The sequence below is a fragment of the Rattus norvegicus genome, chromosome 3 (genome assembly GCF_021556685.1).
Source record: "Rattus norvegicus strain SHRSP/BbbUtx chromosome 3, alternate assembly SHRSP_T2T, whole genome shotgun sequence".
Lineage (NCBI taxonomy): Eukaryota > Metazoa > Chordata > Mammalia > Rodentia > Muridae > Rattus > Rattus norvegicus.
In genome coordinates this window covers 76474683-76491331 of record NC_141536.1, presented here as the reverse complement: position 1 = coordinate 76491331, position 16649 = coordinate 76474683, and the positions used below count along the sequence as shown (strand labels likewise).

General features: G+C 49.4%; 2 protein-coding genes across 63 annotated transcripts in view; both read left to right on the top strand.

Annotated features, from left to right (window-relative positions):
- Positions 1–2834: 2834 nt before the first annotated feature.
- On the top strand, positions 2835–12921 carry Nr1h3 (nuclear receptor subfamily 1, group H, member 3). Of its 13 annotated transcripts, none has more exons than XM_087654031.1 (10): positions 2835–2877; positions 4275–4354; positions 5172–5354; positions 5871–6137; positions 6524–6732; positions 6830–7009; positions 7187–7286; positions 11954–12067; positions 12233–12327; positions 12502–12921. In XM_087654031.1, the coding sequence occupies exons 2-10, from the start codon at positions 4312–4314 to the stop codon at positions 12646–12648; spliced, it is 1338 nt and encodes a 445-aa protein (XP_087510157.1). In that variant the 5' UTR covers positions 2835–2877; positions 4275–4311; the 3' UTR covers positions 12649–12921. The 13 variants fall into 13 exon arrangements, with proteins under 13 accessions (XP_087510157.1, XP_087510155.1, XP_087510159.1 ...); XM_087654029.1 differs by having other exon boundaries at positions 2835–2984; XM_087654033.1 differs by having other exon boundaries at positions 2835–3045.
- Positions 12922–13084: 163 nt separating this feature from the next.
- Madd (MAP-kinase activating death domain) overlaps positions 13085–16649 on the top strand; it is a 44271-nt gene continuing 40706 nt past the window's right edge. For 36 of the 50 annotated variants that reach the window (XM_087654888.1, XM_087654887.1, XM_087654867.1 and 33 more), the window contains exon 1: positions 14013–14119. The gene's annotated coding sequence lies outside the window, so the exon portion shown is untranslated. 50 annotated transcript variants of the gene reach the window in all.

The window sequence follows — 16649 nt, the reverse complement described above, 5'->3', positions numbered from 1 at the left end:
TGGGGGAGTTATCTAGTGGTCCGTTTGGCTAGGGGCGTGTGAATGCTATTTCTAAGCCTCTGGAAGTTGGGAACGGAAGAGTCAGAGCCATGGCTAGTAAGATTCCCCAAAGATGTTCCTAGGGATCTTGCTTCCTGACGGAGTCAAGAAAACACGGTAAGGACTTAGAGGACTGGGTGCCTTGGCCTGGACACTTTCCTGTAGGCTGATGTAACTGTGCCAGGAGGGTGGGGCTGGTAAAGTAGGACGTGTGCTGCTGATCACCTGATCACTTGCTCTGGCTGGGGGCAGAAGTCCCAGCAGTTGCTCACCAGAAAGTCCGTGGAGATTCCAGCAACAGTTTTAGCCTTCCCCCACTTTTCCCTTCTCCCCTGTCTTTGTGGCGAGCTCTTCCATCACCTATAACCTGTGATGGTGAGGTCTGAGAATGCTGCCTCTTCTACAGGAAACTGGGTTGCCCCACCTCACTGGCTTGAGGGAGGACCTGCTTGTTCCACAGCTGCCTCTAGTCTGAGTCAGTGGTCTCCAGCCTGGGCTGTGTATGTTTGTTCCTGGGGCCTGGGAAGTACCCCGTGAAGAGGTTAGGGAGTCAGGAGAAGGGTTAGCATCCGGAAGAGGGAGACTTTTTTTAAATCCTTGGAAGATAACGTTTTTGGACTTCAGGCCAATGTTACATTTCAAGTTCTTGAAATAAGGTATCTCAGGAACATCTCTGAGGGAGATACTGCGCTGGAACGTGAGCGAGGGGACAAAGCTGGACACTTGATGGGTGCTGGCACTGAGCTGCCCCAGTCTCTGTGGCTGCTGTCCTTGGTTTCTACTTTCCCAGGGTGGCAGGTCTTTGTGAAAATTGAGGAAGGAACCCATGAGAAGAATGGAGAGCCTTGTGCTTATGATTCATAAGTGTCCAGACCAGGGTGGAGGCCTTGTGAGGGATGACCTTACAACGAGAAGGAACGAGAGCAAAAGCCAGAGGCAGAAGCTGAACATGGGGGCTGCCAGAGGGGCTTTTTCTGAATGTGAGAAATGAATACATGGGCAGATGTTGCAACACCCCCACAGCCTGCCGCCTTCTCACACGTGCTCCAGTCTCTGCCCGTTCCCTCGGCTCACCCTGCGCTTCCTCTCATCTCTCACCAAGCCCCTTTCTACTTCAGTTTTCTCATCCTTCCCCCATCCTGTCCCTTCCGTCCCACCCCCACAACCATATTCACCCTTCCCTGTTTCCTCTGTTTTCTTCCCTCATGCCCTGTTCATCTCTTTTCTGGTCCTTCTGGCTGCTTGTTTGGCCCTTGCCCTGTGGTTTAATGTGGACCCATGGGAATTGGAGTTCACAGCAAAACAGGAAGGGCCTGTGAGCAGGAAACTGGGAATGGGGCAGGGGATGAATGGCCAGCAGTAACCTCAACTCTGGCTTCTCGCATCTGAATTGAAGCATCTGCAGAACTCTGCAGCCCACCAACCCTGCTGACCACCAGCCCTGCTGACCACCAGCCCTGCTGACCACCACTCCTGACTTCTTCCATCTTCAGACCCAAGAATGTTCTGGACTCAAACACAGGAAGAAAAAATCAGAGAGCCTGGAGAAAAGACATCCGAATTCTGATCTCAATTTGGCCACTGTGTTTGGGCAAGCTCACAAACAAGCATCAGTGCCCTCTGTAACAGAGCATTTATTTACTCTTACTGCCTTCCTCCTGGAGCCGCCCTCAGGAACCAAAGAGATAATGAGAGATCTGTTTATGGCAACAAAGATTCAAAAGGTTGACAATGCACAGGTTCAAGGTTATGGGAAGACAAACCACTAACGGAACTGGGAGAGGAAAGATAACCCCTGCCCATCCTTGGACATTACTGTGACACACTATTTTGATTTTTTTTTTTTTTTTTTTGGTTCTTTTTTTCGGAGCTGGGGACCGAACCCAGGGCCTTGCGCTTCCTAGGTAAGCGCTCTACCACTGAGCTAAATCCCCAGCCCCCACTATTTTGATTTTTATTCTGACATTAATCATATATAGTAAAACTATCATCATCATCATCATCATCATCATCATCATCATCATCGTCCCATTTTAAAGATAAAGAGAGGTTCAGAGACATTAACTTGCTCAGTCAAGACGCATCGTTGAATGGGGCAAAGTTCAGCCAAGAAGTGCTCTCCTAGCATAGATTATAGCCTTTCCTGGGTTGTAACCCCTAGCAAACCCCTAGGTTTGAACCCAGAACCCAAAGGAGAAATGATCGTGGTGAGTTGGAATTAACTCAAGCTAACATGTGTGAAATAAAAGAAACGTTTGCTTGCTTGTTTGTTTGTTTACTTATTCAACAAAAAGAAACATAGTCTCTTCTGTGTTTGTAAACCAGCGCTGGATCCCCTTGGGAGATTAAGTCAGTGAAGTGTGGTATATTCCTCCAGGGCTGAATCTCTTGTCCTAGGAATCAAGGCAGGAAAGCTATGGCTTTATTTAGATTCAGAAGATCTTGACACCACCTCAGATGGGACTGTTCCCTAGATGAGGCGACCTCTTTTATCTTTGTGTGTGTGTGTGTGTGTGTGTGTGTGTGTGTGTGTGTGTGTGTGTGTGGTGTGTCTATTCTGGACTAGTCCCTGGGTTGCTAGCGTCTGCTTCTCTCCCAGGCCTCTTTTTATTGGCCTCTTCCTTTCTCTGTCCCCCTCAGGACATCCACACACAAACTCACTGGAAGGCCCAGCACCTGCCTGACTTCACCCTTGGAGTTCTACCGGCTTGGCTCAGTCCTGGGGCTAGTGGGGAGAGCTTGGCGCCTTCCCAGAGGCAGGGGAGGAGGGAGGCTGGGAACACAGGCTGGGGCTTAGTGTCGCAATTCCGGGCCGTGCCGGGACCTTTGCTCCGCGAGGTGTCTATGGGAGGAGGGGGGAGGGAACGCTGACTCTGGAGGCTGCTGGGATTAGGGTGGGGGTGACTGAGAAAGCAGTCCTTCTGTAAGAGCAAAGAGCCTCCAGGGTGAGGAGAGGAAGGAGAGAGATGGAACTAGGCCGGTCTGCGGGGAAACGCGACAGTCTTGGTAGAGGGTAGGGGACAGGATGGCGCCGGCTAAGAGAGTGGCTGCCTGGGGAGGAGTTAGTCTGGTGGGGAAGCTATCTCGTGGGCGGGAGCCTAAAGGGGCCCTGGGTCGCCAGGAGGAAGGACCCCTTGGCAGTCCCTCCCCTCAGCCTTTTCCTACTTTACTGCTTCTCCTTGCTGGCCCCTGTGCGCTCAGTTCTAGTCACTGGCTGCCCGCTGCGGCCTCGAGGGCTGGGTACTGCAACACCCTCTTCTCCCAGCAAGGGGGCTCCAGAGACTACGCAGCCAGGAAGTCTGGTGGCCTGGAGATTCGGCGGGTCCGCTTAGTGGTTGGGGGGCTGTATCCTTGCATCTGGGTGGGGGAGGGATGTGATGGGAGGATATTCTAGCAGTGAGGAATAATGCTGGGCAGGGGGAGAGTTTTACTAGGACTCAGAAGAACTGGAGGGGTTCTGGAAGAGGAGGCCTTGTATTGGCAGGATTCTTGAGAGGAGAACTTTATGCTAGGGCTTCAGAAACTGCAGGGAAAAGATGATAATAAACAGACTCATAGAGTGAGCTTGGATCCAGTCTTGCGGTCCTGCCAACTTTGGCTCACCCTAATGTCAGAGCAGAGGGAAGGACCCTCCGCATAGCCTGGAGGTGGGTACAGAGAGGGATAGAACAAAGGTGAGAACGCAGACAAGTCACGATTCTACTCTTGGCTCTACCACCTGTGTGTCTATAGGCACATTCTTTCATCTCTTTAAGCCCTAGTTTGCTTATCTTTAAAATGATTAAGAATGGAATAGAACTGACTGGGTGGAGGTTGTAGAGTTCAATGGCAGACTATTTGCCTAGCCTGCCTGAAGTCCTGGGTTCAATCTCCAGAACTGGAGAAATATGTGTATATATCCTGACTTCAACAGGGCCATGCTGGCACAGGCCTTTAATCCTGGCATTCAGGAGGCAGAGGCAGGTGGATCTCTGAGTCTGAGTTCAAGGCTAGCCTGGTTTACAGAGTTCAGGACAGTCAGAACTACACAGAGAAACCCTGTTTCCAAAAACAAGACAAGTAAACAAACAAACAAACAAGCAAATCCGGACTTCGTAGGGATATAACAAAGAAGGCTTCACTGGTTGATCCATGATAAGTGAATGTCAGCTGAGGGTGTGAGGACAGATAAATGGCAGCACAGAAGGGAGCCCAGGCCTAGATCTGGAAAAGTGTAACCCGGCTTGTTCCTGCAGGACAGTGTCTTGGTAATGTCCAGGGCTCCAGGAAGAGATGTCCTTGTGGCTGGAGGCCGCAGTGCCTGATGTTTCTCCTGGTAAGCTGTTTTATTCAACCCCTTCTCCCCAGAGCCCAGGCCTCTGGCTCCTTTCCTACCTCAAGAATCAACCCCCTCCCCTACCTGCATCCAGCACCCCTCAGAAGCACAGCCAGATCTATTCTTAGTGTTGCTCAAACCCTTTTCCCTGGTTCTGGTGCTTGATCAGTGAAGCCCTCAGTCTGGGTTTGCTCTTCTGGGAAAGCTGACATGTCTCATGCTTAGACGGCTCTGGCTTTCAGAATTCTGCAAATGGATGCCCTCCTTCATCCCCCAGGGGACAAAAGTTAGCGCCTTCATTTAAGATCTCGATGTGCTACTTGGGCAGTGGTGGTGTATGCCTTTACTTTAATCCCAGCATTCAGGAAGCAGAGGCAGTTGGATCTCTGTGAGTTCAAGGTCAGCCTGGGCTCCACAGAGAAACCCTATCTCTGGGGGGGAAGAAGTCTTAGTATGCAAAGGACTGTGACTGACACTAGTCCTAGATCCAACAGAATACTGGAATCTGAAATCATGAGCTGTGACTTAGCTGCCTTCTTTTTTGTTTTTCCTTTGTTTTCTTTGAGACAGGGTTTTTCTGTGTAGAGTGGCTGTCCTAGAACTTACTCTGTAAACCAGGCTGCCCTTAAACTCAGAGATCCACCTGCCTCTGCCTCTCAAGTGCTGGGATTAAAGATGTGCGCCACCATGCCTGGCTAGCTTGCCTGACTTCTAAGGGCAGAGTTGAGTTTGTAGTTTCCTAGCCAAGACACTTGGGGATGGAGTCTGGATAGGACCTGAACCCATACCCACTCCCCTGTGCTTCTCTTGGGCTCAGACTCTGCAACGGAGTTGTGGAAGACAGAACCTCAAGATGCAGGAGACCAGGGAGGCAACACTTGCATCCTTAGGGAGGAAGCCAGGATGCCCCAATCAACTGGGGGTGCTTTAAGGATAGGGTTGGAGTCATCCGAGCCTACAGCCCTGCTCCCCAGGGCAGAGACCCTCCCAGAGCCTACAGGTAAGAACCACCTGGATTTGGAGAAGGTAAAGTCTCCCTAGATCAGGGAGGGGACCTCTGGGGCTCTTTGCTTTCTAATGTCACAACTAAGTCTAAATGCTCTGGGCCAGCTGGACCTGAATGACTTTGGTATGACCTGCGTCCATATCTTAGGTGTTTCTGAGCCTCAGTCTCCCTGCCTATGAAGTGAAATTAATCCTTATGATCGTGTTAAGGATCAATACTTATAAAGAGCTCATGGGGAACTTAGGACATTATAGTCCTTGGTAAAGGACAGCAATTGTTATAATAGAATAAGCCAGGCATCGCGACATGTTTTGGTAATCTCAGCTACTCTGGAAGCTGAGACAAGAGCATTTGAGCCCAGGAGTTCAAAGGCTACGTATGTATCATGAGTCAGAGAGAGAATATGAATGAATGGGAAAGAATATCATTCAGTGAAGGGAAGGGAATGAAGAGTGCCTAGCTAGGAGCAACCAAGGAAGGGAGAACATTAAACCTTGTGTCTCTATCCAGAACTTCGTCCACAGAAGCGGAAAAAGGGGCCAGCCCCCAAAATGCTGGGGAACGAGCTATGCAGTGTATGTGGGGACAAGGCCTCTGGCTTCCATTACAATGTGCTGAGCTGCGAGGGCTGCAAGGGATTCTTCCGCCGCAGTGTCATCAAGGGAGCACGCTACATTTGCCATAGCGGTGGCCACTGCCCCATGGACACCTACATGCGGCGGAAATGCCAGGAGTGTCGCCTTCGCAAATGCCGCCAGGCAGGCATGAGGGAGGAGTGTAAGTGCAGGGCAGGGACTGGGAAGAGCTGACAGGGAAATATTGGTGCCCCGCTGTGAAGGCAGACAGATGCTTACCCTTGCAGGGATCTCCTGAGTGTGCATGAAAACTTCCTTATCTAGCCAAAGTGGCATATGCTTTTAGTCCCAATATCGGGAGGCAAATGTGGATCTCTGAGTTCAAGGCCAGCCTGATCTACATAGTGAGTTCCAGGACAGCCAAGAGCTACATAGTGAGACCCTGTATTGGAAATTAAATCTAAATCAATCAATCAATCAATCAATCAATCAATCAATCAATCCTCCTTGCTGTTACACACATTTTGTTTCTGGAGCATCATCCCACCCTTGGCATACTTCCCACCTCACATCTGGCCCTGTCTTTAGGTGTCTTATCAGAAGAACAGATCCGCTTGAAGAAACTGAAGCGTCAAGAAGAGGAGCAGGCTCAAGCCACATCGGTGTCCCCAAGGGTTTCCTCACCGCCCCAGGTCCTGCCACAGCTCAGCCCAGAACAACTGGGCATGATTGAGAAGTTGGTGGCTGCCCAGCAACAGTGTAACAGGCGCTCCTTCTCTGACCGACTTCGAGTCACGGTACTTGACTTGGGGAGAGGTGGCTGTACCTGAAGCACCAGCTAACTTCTTGACTCACAGCAGTTTACCTTTTGTCTTCCTTGCCCACCCTGGGTAGCCTTGGCCCATTGCACCCGACCCTCAGAGCCGGGAAGCCCGCCAACAGCGCTTTGCCCACTTTACTGAGCTGGCCATCGTGTCCGTGCAGGAGATTGTTGACTTTGCCAAACAGCTCCCTGGCTTCCTACAGCTGAGCAGGGAGGACCAGATCGCCTTGCTGAAGACCTCTGCGATCGAGGTGGCTGGAGAGGGAATGGGGTGAAGGGAGAGACAGAGTAGGATTGTCTATAGGGGACCTCCAGATATCCAGCTTGGAGAGTCCAAGCCACTGGGAAAGGGAATCAGCTTCCTCTCAAGGGCCACATACCAAGACCAGCCCCTTCGTCCCTGTCTGAAAGATGCTGCTTGTGTGCAGGTGATGCTTCTGGAGACATCGCGGAGGTACAACCCTGGGAGTGAGAGCATCACCTTCCTCAAGGATTTCAGTTACAACCGGGAAGACTTTGCCAAAGCAGGTGAGATCTGACGCTGCCAGGGGGCTGGCGCTTTCCACCATGGTGCCCGTCATGATTAGAGAGCCGTGGGTCCGAGGTTCGGGTGCTTATACTATGAAGATGCCACTTGTTTTTCCAAGAGAGGAGTTTGGAATGTTGATCAGCCACTTCAACCACTCCAAACAGACCCCGCTCCACCGAAGCATCTGAGGAGTCGATGAAAGCATCTCCTTGGTGGAGACCAGGCAAGGCAGAGCAGTGGCCATCATTCTCGCTATATCGAGGAGGTGCTACTCTGAACTGAGCTTGTGCTCAACACTTAAAAAACATGTAGCTAGGAAAAGAATTTGAAAACCATCCTATCAGGCCTTTTACCAGACAAAAGGCAAGAACCCTTTTAAAGATAATGTTCTTTAAGGATATGCAGGCTCACCTGACCCTTAAACTCTTTCTGTCCCTTTCCTGGTGAGCTGTGGAACTAGAGTTGATGCATGACAAACATGCGGACTAGGAGAGCTAGTTAAGAATTAGTTCAAACTGGTGCTGGGGTCTGATGCTTGCTCAGGGCCAAGCAGCCGAGCTCCTCTCACAGCTGTTAGTGATGTTTATGAGACTGGAGCTGGGAAAGGACAGAAGTCTGTGGGAGACTGAAGAGTGGCAGCCGAGAGAGCAGGCTGTGAAATGTAGCTAATGTGAGTCTGTTCTTAGCGCTGTGTTTCAGGGCATAGTTGATAAAGCTTTCACTGGTGTTTGATGACTCAGACCAGCCCATGAGCCTCTTGTCCCAATATGGGTTTTCTAGGAAAGCCTTTCTTAATTGCAGGGAAGGGCAAGACTCAGTCAGACCCTCTTGCATTTCTTTGATTTTCTTAATGTCTTAGTACCTGGTGAGCTATGTGATGGCTCTGTCCTGCCTTAAGACCCGGCCCTGTCCCCTGTCCCCTGTCCCCTGTCCCCTGTCCCCTGTCCCCTGTCCCCTGTCCCCCTTTGCTGACAAGCACCTTCCCCTCAAAACATGGTTGCTACCTTAGACTCTTTTAACCCTTACCTCTGTCAGAACACCCTCTCTCGTGGACCCTTCCTGTTTCTTCAGCATTTGTGGACTTCATTATCTGAATCTGTTGTAAGATTCCTTTATTTAAGCAATCTTGATTTCATCATGTTTTTCAATTCTCACTTTATCAGTGTGTTCTTGGGGGGAAAAGGAACAGAAGTCTCTTTTTACTTTTTTCTTCTCTTTTTAACCATCTTTTCTTTTTAAAGGTTTGACTATCTTGTGTTCTCTCTCTCTCTCTCTCTCTCTCTCTCGCTCTCTCTCTCTCTCTCTGTGTCTGTCTGTCTCTGTCTCTCTCATTTTTGTGTCCTGCCTTTTCTTTCCCTGGAGATTCTGTTATGTCAAGTCTCCTTCTGTTGCACATCCACATGTGTTCCTCACACAATGGCTGACTGATGACGTGGATCCATCTCATTTGAGGGTTTCTTCCAGCCAGCGTTAGCAGACCCTCCCGGGAGGACAACTCAATTCTAGAACCTTCTCTCTTTATTCGTATGAAGGGACTTTTAAAGCATATTTTGTAGCTTAAAGTTTCATCAAGAGATGGAGAGATGGCTCAGTGGTTAAGAGCACTGACTGCTCTTCCAGAGGTCCTGAGTTCAATTCCCAGCAACCACATGGTGGCTCACAACCATCTGTAATGGGATCGATGCCCTCTTCTGGTGTGTCTGAAAACAGTTACAGTGCACTCATATATATGAAATAAATTATTAAAAAAAAGTTTCATCAAGAAATGCTCTATAAAAACAGAGCTTGTCTATTGAATAGATGAACACAAAATGCTTGGTGCACATCATGGGGAAGCTACAGGAAGTGACTCATCAAGAAACCTCGAATGGAAAAGTATAGCAGATGGTTGCTAAAAGAAAGCCGAGAAAGCCTGGAAAACAGTGTGGGGTGGAGAGGGTGACAGTGTGAATGGAAGAAGTGTGTACCAGGCCTAGGCTGCAGCTCAAGCTGTTGGGTGCTCATTGTCTTCTCTGCAGGAAGACTGGTCTATTAAGGTTGGGGTTTGTTCTTATTGTTTCAAATTGGGAGACAAATATGGAGATCAATGGTTCAAGTCCATGGGGCTGGGGAGGTGCCACACACCTGGAACCCCCGTGCCAGGGAGCAGAAGAGACAGAAGCATCTCTGGGGCTTGCTGGTCAGTCATCTAGATAAAATGGCTTGCTCCAAGTTTAGTGGTAGACTGTCTCTCAAAAACTAAGGTGGAAAGCAATAGAGAAAGATACCTGATGTTGACTGTTGGCCACCACATGAGCATGCGTGGGCAAGTGCACTCCCCTTCCCACATACATGCATACATACACAAGTTCAAGGCCACCCTTGGCCACATCGGGCGTATGAGGCTAGTCTGGGGTTTTATAAGACATTGTCACAAAACTAGAAGAAAACAACAACCACCCCAAACCCAAAAACAGAAATTAAGAGAAGCCAGGTATGGTGGCACACACTTTTAATCCCAGCATTTGGAAGGTGGATGCAGACAGAACTCTGAGTTCTGGGCCAGCCAGTTCTACATAGTGAGTTTCAGGACAGCCAAGGGCTATGTCTGTCTGTCTGTCTGTCTGTCTGTCTGTCTGTCTCTCTCTCTCTCTCTCTCTCTCTCTCTCTCTCTCTCTCACACATACACACACGCACACATGCACACACACACACACACACACACACACACACACACTCAACTGAAGTGAATATAGCATAGTTGATAGAGTTTTTGCCTAAGTTATATGAGGTTCTGGTTTCAACTCTCAGCACCACATGGTTATGGTGGTGGATGCTCAACAAGATAGAGAGGCATGAGAACCAGAAGTCCAAGGCCATCCTCAGCTACATAGTGAATTTGAAGACAAACTGGGCTTCTTGAGACCTTATCACAAAGATGTAGTCTTCTAAAAAAATTTAATGAACACAGTAGATATCACATATACTATTTACTATTTTAAAAAGTTTATGGGGTTTGGGGATTTAGCTCAGTGGTAGAGCGTTTGCCTAGCAAGCGCAAGGCCCTGGGTTCGGTCCCCAGCTCCAAAAAAAATAAATAAAAAATAAAAAATAAAAATAAAAAGTTTATTACTATCTATGTAATACAAATGGGGACTACAGGACCCAGACAGGTTAAATATTTTACCTCAAGTCACCCAGCTTAGGCAATGGTAAATTCAAGGGAGTCAAATCCTGGCAGTCTTGAACCTCAGTCCATGCCCTTGGCCACAGTGTATTCTCTCCAGGATGTGATAATGTAACTGTAGTATTCAGATAAGCCAAGAAGGGTTTCTTTCTTTCTTTTTCTTCTCTTCTTCCTCCTCTTCTTCTTCTTCCTTCTTTTCCTCCTCCTCTTTTGTTTTTGTTTTTGAGTCAGGGTTTCTCTGTGTCTTAGAACCCACTATGTAGACCAGGCTAACCCTGAACACAAAGAGATCTGTCTGCCTTTGCCTCCTGAGTGCTAGCATTAAAGGAGAGCACCATCCCTACTGGCCTCTATAAAGGGTTTCTCTATAAGCAAAAGTCAGAGATAGCTATATTTTTAGAAATGTGGCACTCTTAGAATCCTAATAGTAGACTTGTCATTTAGTTCAATACTTTTTGTTTTGTTTTGTTTTTCAAGACAGGGTTTGTTTGTGTAGCCCTGGCTGTCCTGAAACTCCATCTGTAGACCAGGCTGGTCTCAAAGTCAGAGATCCACCTGCCTTTGCCTCCCAGTGCTGGGATCAAAGGAGTGCACCATCGCCTGGCCTAATTCAACAGTTTTTGTGTGTCAGACATTGTGCTAAACCTTCTGCATACTTTATCATATAACCGTCTGTATAACGAGTCCCGACCCCATGACAAAATACCTGCAAAGGCAACTTAAGGAAGAAGGGCAGTGTTGGCTCCTGGTTTGAGGGTCTGGTCTGCCATGGGGTAAAGGGTGGCAGCAGATGGAGGTGATCACATAGGATCCACAGCCAGCAATGGAGGGACTGGTGAGTGCCAGTACTCAACTTGCTTTATCTAGTCCCTCACAGACCTGCCTAGAGCTGTGTCTCATAAGTGATTTTACATTCTGTCAAGTTGACGGTCCCATTCCATCGTCACAATAAATATTTGTTTTTGTTTTTGGTCTGTTTTTTGTTTTGTTCTGAGACAGGATCTTGCTATGAGGCCCAGACAGTACTGGAACTTGGAATCCTCTTGCATCGGCCTTTCAATTACTTTCATGTGCCACCATGCTCAGTAGCTTTCTTAGATAGATTCAACCATGACTCAAACTTCACAGAGGAGACTCAGAGAAGCTTAGAACCTTGTTCGTTCTGTCTGTCTGTCTGCCTGTCTGCCTTTTATTTATTTTATGTATGTGAGTGTACTATCTGCATGGATGCCTGCATGCCAGAAGAGGGCATCAGACCCCAGTATAGATAAAGGTTGTGAGCCATCATGTGGTTATGGGGAATTGAACGCAGGACCTCTGAAAGAGCAGGCAGTGCTCTTATCCACTGAGCCGTCTCTCCAGCCCTAGAAGTTTGTTCTGACGTGGCAGAAACCTGGAGACCTGTTAGTGACTTCCTAGTAGTTACTCCCCGAGTTGTTGAGTTGGAGGGTGTTCTTCCTGCTCCTGCCGAGACCCGCAGCCTCCTTTCTTCTTCCCCAGGGCTGCAGGTGGAGTTCATTAACCCCATCTTTGAGTTCTCCAGATCCATGAATGAACTGCAACTCAATGATGCTGAATTTGCTCTGCTCATAGCCATCAGCATCTTCTCTGCAGGTATGGAGGAGGGGCAAGAGGGAACCGAGTGGGAGACGTTCGCCCAGGAGGGCTATAGTCCCTGCAGTGGATGAGAGAGCTGGGTGGCACATGTCCCTATTTGGGGAGTTGTGATTTGGGTTATGGAACCAAGACCTGCTCCTCAACTCTGTTGGTGACCTATAGACCGGCCCAACGTGCAGGACCAGCTCCAAGTAGAGAGACTGCAACACACATATGTGGAGGCCCTGCATGCCTATGTCTCCATCAACCACCCCCACGTGAGTCTCCCTCGGGATCTTTTTCTTCCGCTCTTCAGGCCCATTTTCTGATACCCACTTTCTTTCAAGAATCCTGCCTCCACCTAGCATGATAATTCCTGCGTCTCTAACAATCTCCCCGCCCTGCCTCACCTTTTCTGGGGAAGAGCAACAACTAGACTTCCCCCCACCCAGGACCGACTGATGTTCCCACGGATGCTAATGAAGCTGGTGAGCCTCCGGACTTTGAGCAGCGTCCATTCAGAGCAAGTGTTTGCACTTCGCCTGCAGGACAAAAAACTTCCCCCTCTGCTCTCCGAGATCTGGGATGTCCACGAATGACTGTTTCTCCGTGTCCTCTGTGTTGGCCACGCAGCTGAAGCTTACTGACTGCTTCCTAGAGGTGGAGCAGACTGAGGAGGGCAAACATTCCTGGGCGCTGGGTGAAAGAGACCCTTGCATGGCACTAAAGAGAGTCAAAGGGTTGGGTGTTTTGTGGCTGCTGGGCAGTTGGGGACCTACTAACGTTGTATGCCATCTGAAGGCCTTGTTGACCCAACCAAATAAACTAGCCAGGAGAGCCACTTTGTGCAGGGTTCTTCAGGGCCCTGCCCATCCTGCCTCTACCACTTCCTGTTTTTCCTCATGGTGCCCCAAAGAAATTCTCCACTATCACTCTGTGGCTTGGCTCTAAGTGCCTCAGGCTGCTTCACCAATAGATCTGGCATTTGAAACAGGAAGGCCAAGATGAATATAGAATTAGGGAAGCAAATTTCTAGATTGAGTGTCGGGGTGCTGCCGTGTCAGAGGAAGCCTGTGTCTGTTAGGCTCTGCCTCCAGACTCAGAGGAGAGAGGCAAACTACAGACAGCTTTTATTCACTAGGCCCGCGGCTTCGGTGCTCCTTCCCCTTAATGACCCAGGTAGGAGCAGGTGCTCTTTCTGTGAGGGGAGGAGTTGGATCTTCAGCAATAACTCAGCTGTACACTTCACGTGTGTGGATAAATTGTCTTACTTTTTCCATTGGCATCCGAAAAAGAGTACAGACTTAAAGACCCAGGGCCCGGTAATACTTCTCTTTGGGCTCTGGGCCCTGTGGAACTCGAAGAAAAGTCTCCGTAGGCCAGTGGAGGATGACAAATGTTTGAGTTGTCAAAAGGACTGGACTCCATTTCCCAGAGGGCATCGCGGCACCGTTCTCGTTCCCCTACCTTGGTGTAGGTAATACCCTGGCAGCTCCTTCCCAAAGTGCTCCCCCCGCCATCCCGACTTGGTAGATTCCACCTTCAGGCAAGTTGGCCTTCCAGCCTGGGAGGCTGGGCACACCCAAACAGCGTGCAGGGGGAGCCAGATAAGATTTGGATAAACTGTCAGAAAGTCTTAGAGGCAGTTTATCTTGCGAAGTATTTTCGGATTGATCACCATTTCTTCAAGACGGACTCTATACCCAAGCCGAATTAAAAGCTGTTCGAGCAACCAAAACAAAATGTATTCCTTTGGGTCCTCCCCTCGACACCTACCTGCACTGGGCTGGCCCAGTGCTCCCCATCCCGTTCCCACTCCCACAGCGATAGGTGTGTGCGTAGCCGACTTTCCTCCCTGGGCTCCACTTGGTGCAGCCCCGTCCCCCGGGCGGCGAATGGTACCGCCCCAGCCCCCTCAGCCTCCCCCTCCGGCATCAGGTCTGAGTGGTACGCGCCCCCCAGTGCAGACGCGGAACTGGCGCCGGCTCGCCGCGGCGCTGGGCTAGGAAGCGACGGGCGCTTCGCGGTTCGGAGACGTCCGGCGGGCCTGGCAGGTTCCTCGGAGAGTAGGTAGGGAGCGCGTGCGGTCTGGAGCCCTGTGTGGGTCTTTGAGGGGAAAGTAGCGCCTGAGAGGAAAAGCGGTTCCAGGAGGAAAGGGTCTCTGAGGCGGCCCTGAAGGAGCGAGCGCGAGCGCGAGGGGGCGTGGAGCCTGCTGAGAAAGTGAGGCGGGGGTCGATGCGGAGCGGCCGCGCGACTGGTGGGCTGCGGGCCCGCGAGGCGGGTTCCCGGGTGGGGGCGAGGAGCTGTCCAGCAGGTGAGGGGGCGGGCAGAGCTGTCCAGCCCCGGGCCCGAGGTAGGCACCAGCGCCTGGCGCGTGTGCGCGTGCGTGCGCACGCCTTATTTTTGTTCAACGTTTGGAGAACCACGTTTGGTTCTCTAAAATATACTTATATACTTACACTTCATCCTTCAATATTGGCTTGCTGAAGACTAGGCACACCATTTAATCATTTTCTGCAACCGCTCCCTTTTCCATCCTCCCGCAGCTCAATTCTCCCTCGTGCTCGCTCCTCCTTCCTCAGTCCTAACCATCGTTGGCTTCATTGCTCCAGTTCTCCCCCATGCTGGACCAGTCTGCTGATGAGCTTGCAAGGTCACTGCCTGGGGAGGAGGAAGGAGAGGAAGCCTCCCGTTGTGCTCACGTCAGCAAAGATGTCATACCGTCCTTGGGTCGGGTTCTTGTGGTTTTTAGTATGAGATCCTCCCCCAAATGCGGGACAAATCCACAGGGTTGGTAGCATGGCCGTTGTAGGCTAGAAAGGCAGAGATTACCTAAAAGTCCGTGGACTCTAGACGTGAATGGTGATGTAGGATTAGCAGCAAGGTGTGCATTTAGAGATTTGGACTAGAGCAGGACAGAAGCTAGGAGCTTTACATTAGTGAATAAGATTGAAGCAAGAGATAGCGTCAGGGCCTGGTTGGTTATGAAGACTGAGTTATAGGTGGTGGTAGAGGATTTAGAGTCTGTGGGGAAGGCAGAGAAGGACAGTGTTGATTATCTTTGTAGCCTGAGTACCTGTAGTCAGTGGGTATTGATGAGATAAGAATTGAGGCTAAAACTACATCTGACCACTGGTAGCTAGGATGGTCCCAAGGTCTTGTGTTCTTGCAGCTCTGAAAGGAGAACTGTGGAATATGGCAATTGACTTGAACTTGTAGGGAAGCTTCATCTCACCAACACTAGAGAGGCCCCATAACGAATTTACTAGTGAGAGAAAGCTTCAGCGCCCACTATTTTTTGGGAGGGAATTTTAGCCAGAAGATGCTTCTGGTTTTCAGTGTAAACCTGTATTTAAGACCCAGCTTCTAGTTCTACAAATTCTGTCTTATGGTAAGGTGCTGTGATACAGAGCTCAATCTAGCTTGCTTGTAGGTAGATCCATCTGTAGAGAACGCAGAATGGTTTTTGCCTGTGTCCTATTTCATAGCTTCGTTTCTCTTAGGAAGGGAGCTCAGCTCTGTGAAGGTGCTCCACTTTTGCAATATGTTCATGCAGTTGGGAGAACCAGAGGGTTTGCTTAGGATTATTAAGAGCGATGAATCTCAGAAATGACTGAATGTGTGGCATGCTCAGAACTTGGTGGTGAAGAGCTCTTTCTATTAAAAGCTGAACGTGGGATTAAAAATAAAATTGAACACAGACAGTAGTGGAGATAACCTGATTCTTAGTAGGTGCTGTCCGTGGAAATGGCATACCCAGGGTTAGGGAGGATGAAGTGCTGTGGACCATGGCTGAGTTTGGAGTAGCAGCTGCTAGCACTGTTCGGTCACCAAGCAGGGGAGGGGCCATGGCTCTGCTATAAATAGTTCTGGGAGCCAGAGTCGCTATGGAGACAAAACTGAATCCTATTACCTATGGGTCCTCTATTGGGAGCAAGGGGGAAAGAGGGAACAGTATTTTGAGGACACCAGAGGTATTGTAAATAGGTCTTGTTTGAGGGTCGAGGAGGAAAAAAAAATAAAAGAACTAATTATCTAGATCAAGTAGTACCTTCAGCACAGGCAATATCTATGTGTGTGGTATGGGAGTGTACGAGGCAAATGAAGTGTGTGTTTATGGGTACGTGTGTGTGTGTGTGTGTGTGTGTGTGTGTACAGTGAACAAAGTCTCAGTGACATCATAGAAGCAAAATCTTGGAGCACTGGAAATGCCCTATACAAGAGTGAAACATTTTATTTAGAAGTATATGAAAATCTAATGAGAAATATAGACAGTTTACCTGGAACTAGCACTACAGCAGGGGTGAGCCATCCAGTGCCAGTGTTCCGAGCTGAACCTTCTGGAGGAGCCATGAGTGCTTGTAACTGCTGAGCCATTTCTCTGACTCCCAGGAAATAATTGATTCCTAATATGTTTAGAAATTCCCTTAAACACATCCCCTATATTTGCAGAAACCCCAGTATTTTCAGTCCCTAATTCATAATACCCACAAGATAGAGAACGCCCAGGACTCATGGGAATGTACTGCATTACTGACTCTGACCAGAATAGACAAGAGCTATGGTTCAGCACCAAGGGCAGAGGAAGCAGCAGTAGCTG

Coding starts and splice junctions, on each gene's coding strand:
- Nr1h3 (XM_087654031.1), top strand. CDS start 4,312: ATGTCCTTGTGGCTGGAGGCCGCAGTGCCTGATGTTTCTCCTG. Junction 5,355..5,870: donor GACCCTCCCAGAGCCTACAG/GTAAGAACCACC, acceptor GTCTCTATCCAG/AACTTCGTCCACAGAAGCGG. Junction 6,138..6,523: donor GGCAGGCATGAGGGAGGAGT/GTAAGTGCAGGG, acceptor CCCTGTCTTTAG/GTGTCTTATCAGAAGAACAG.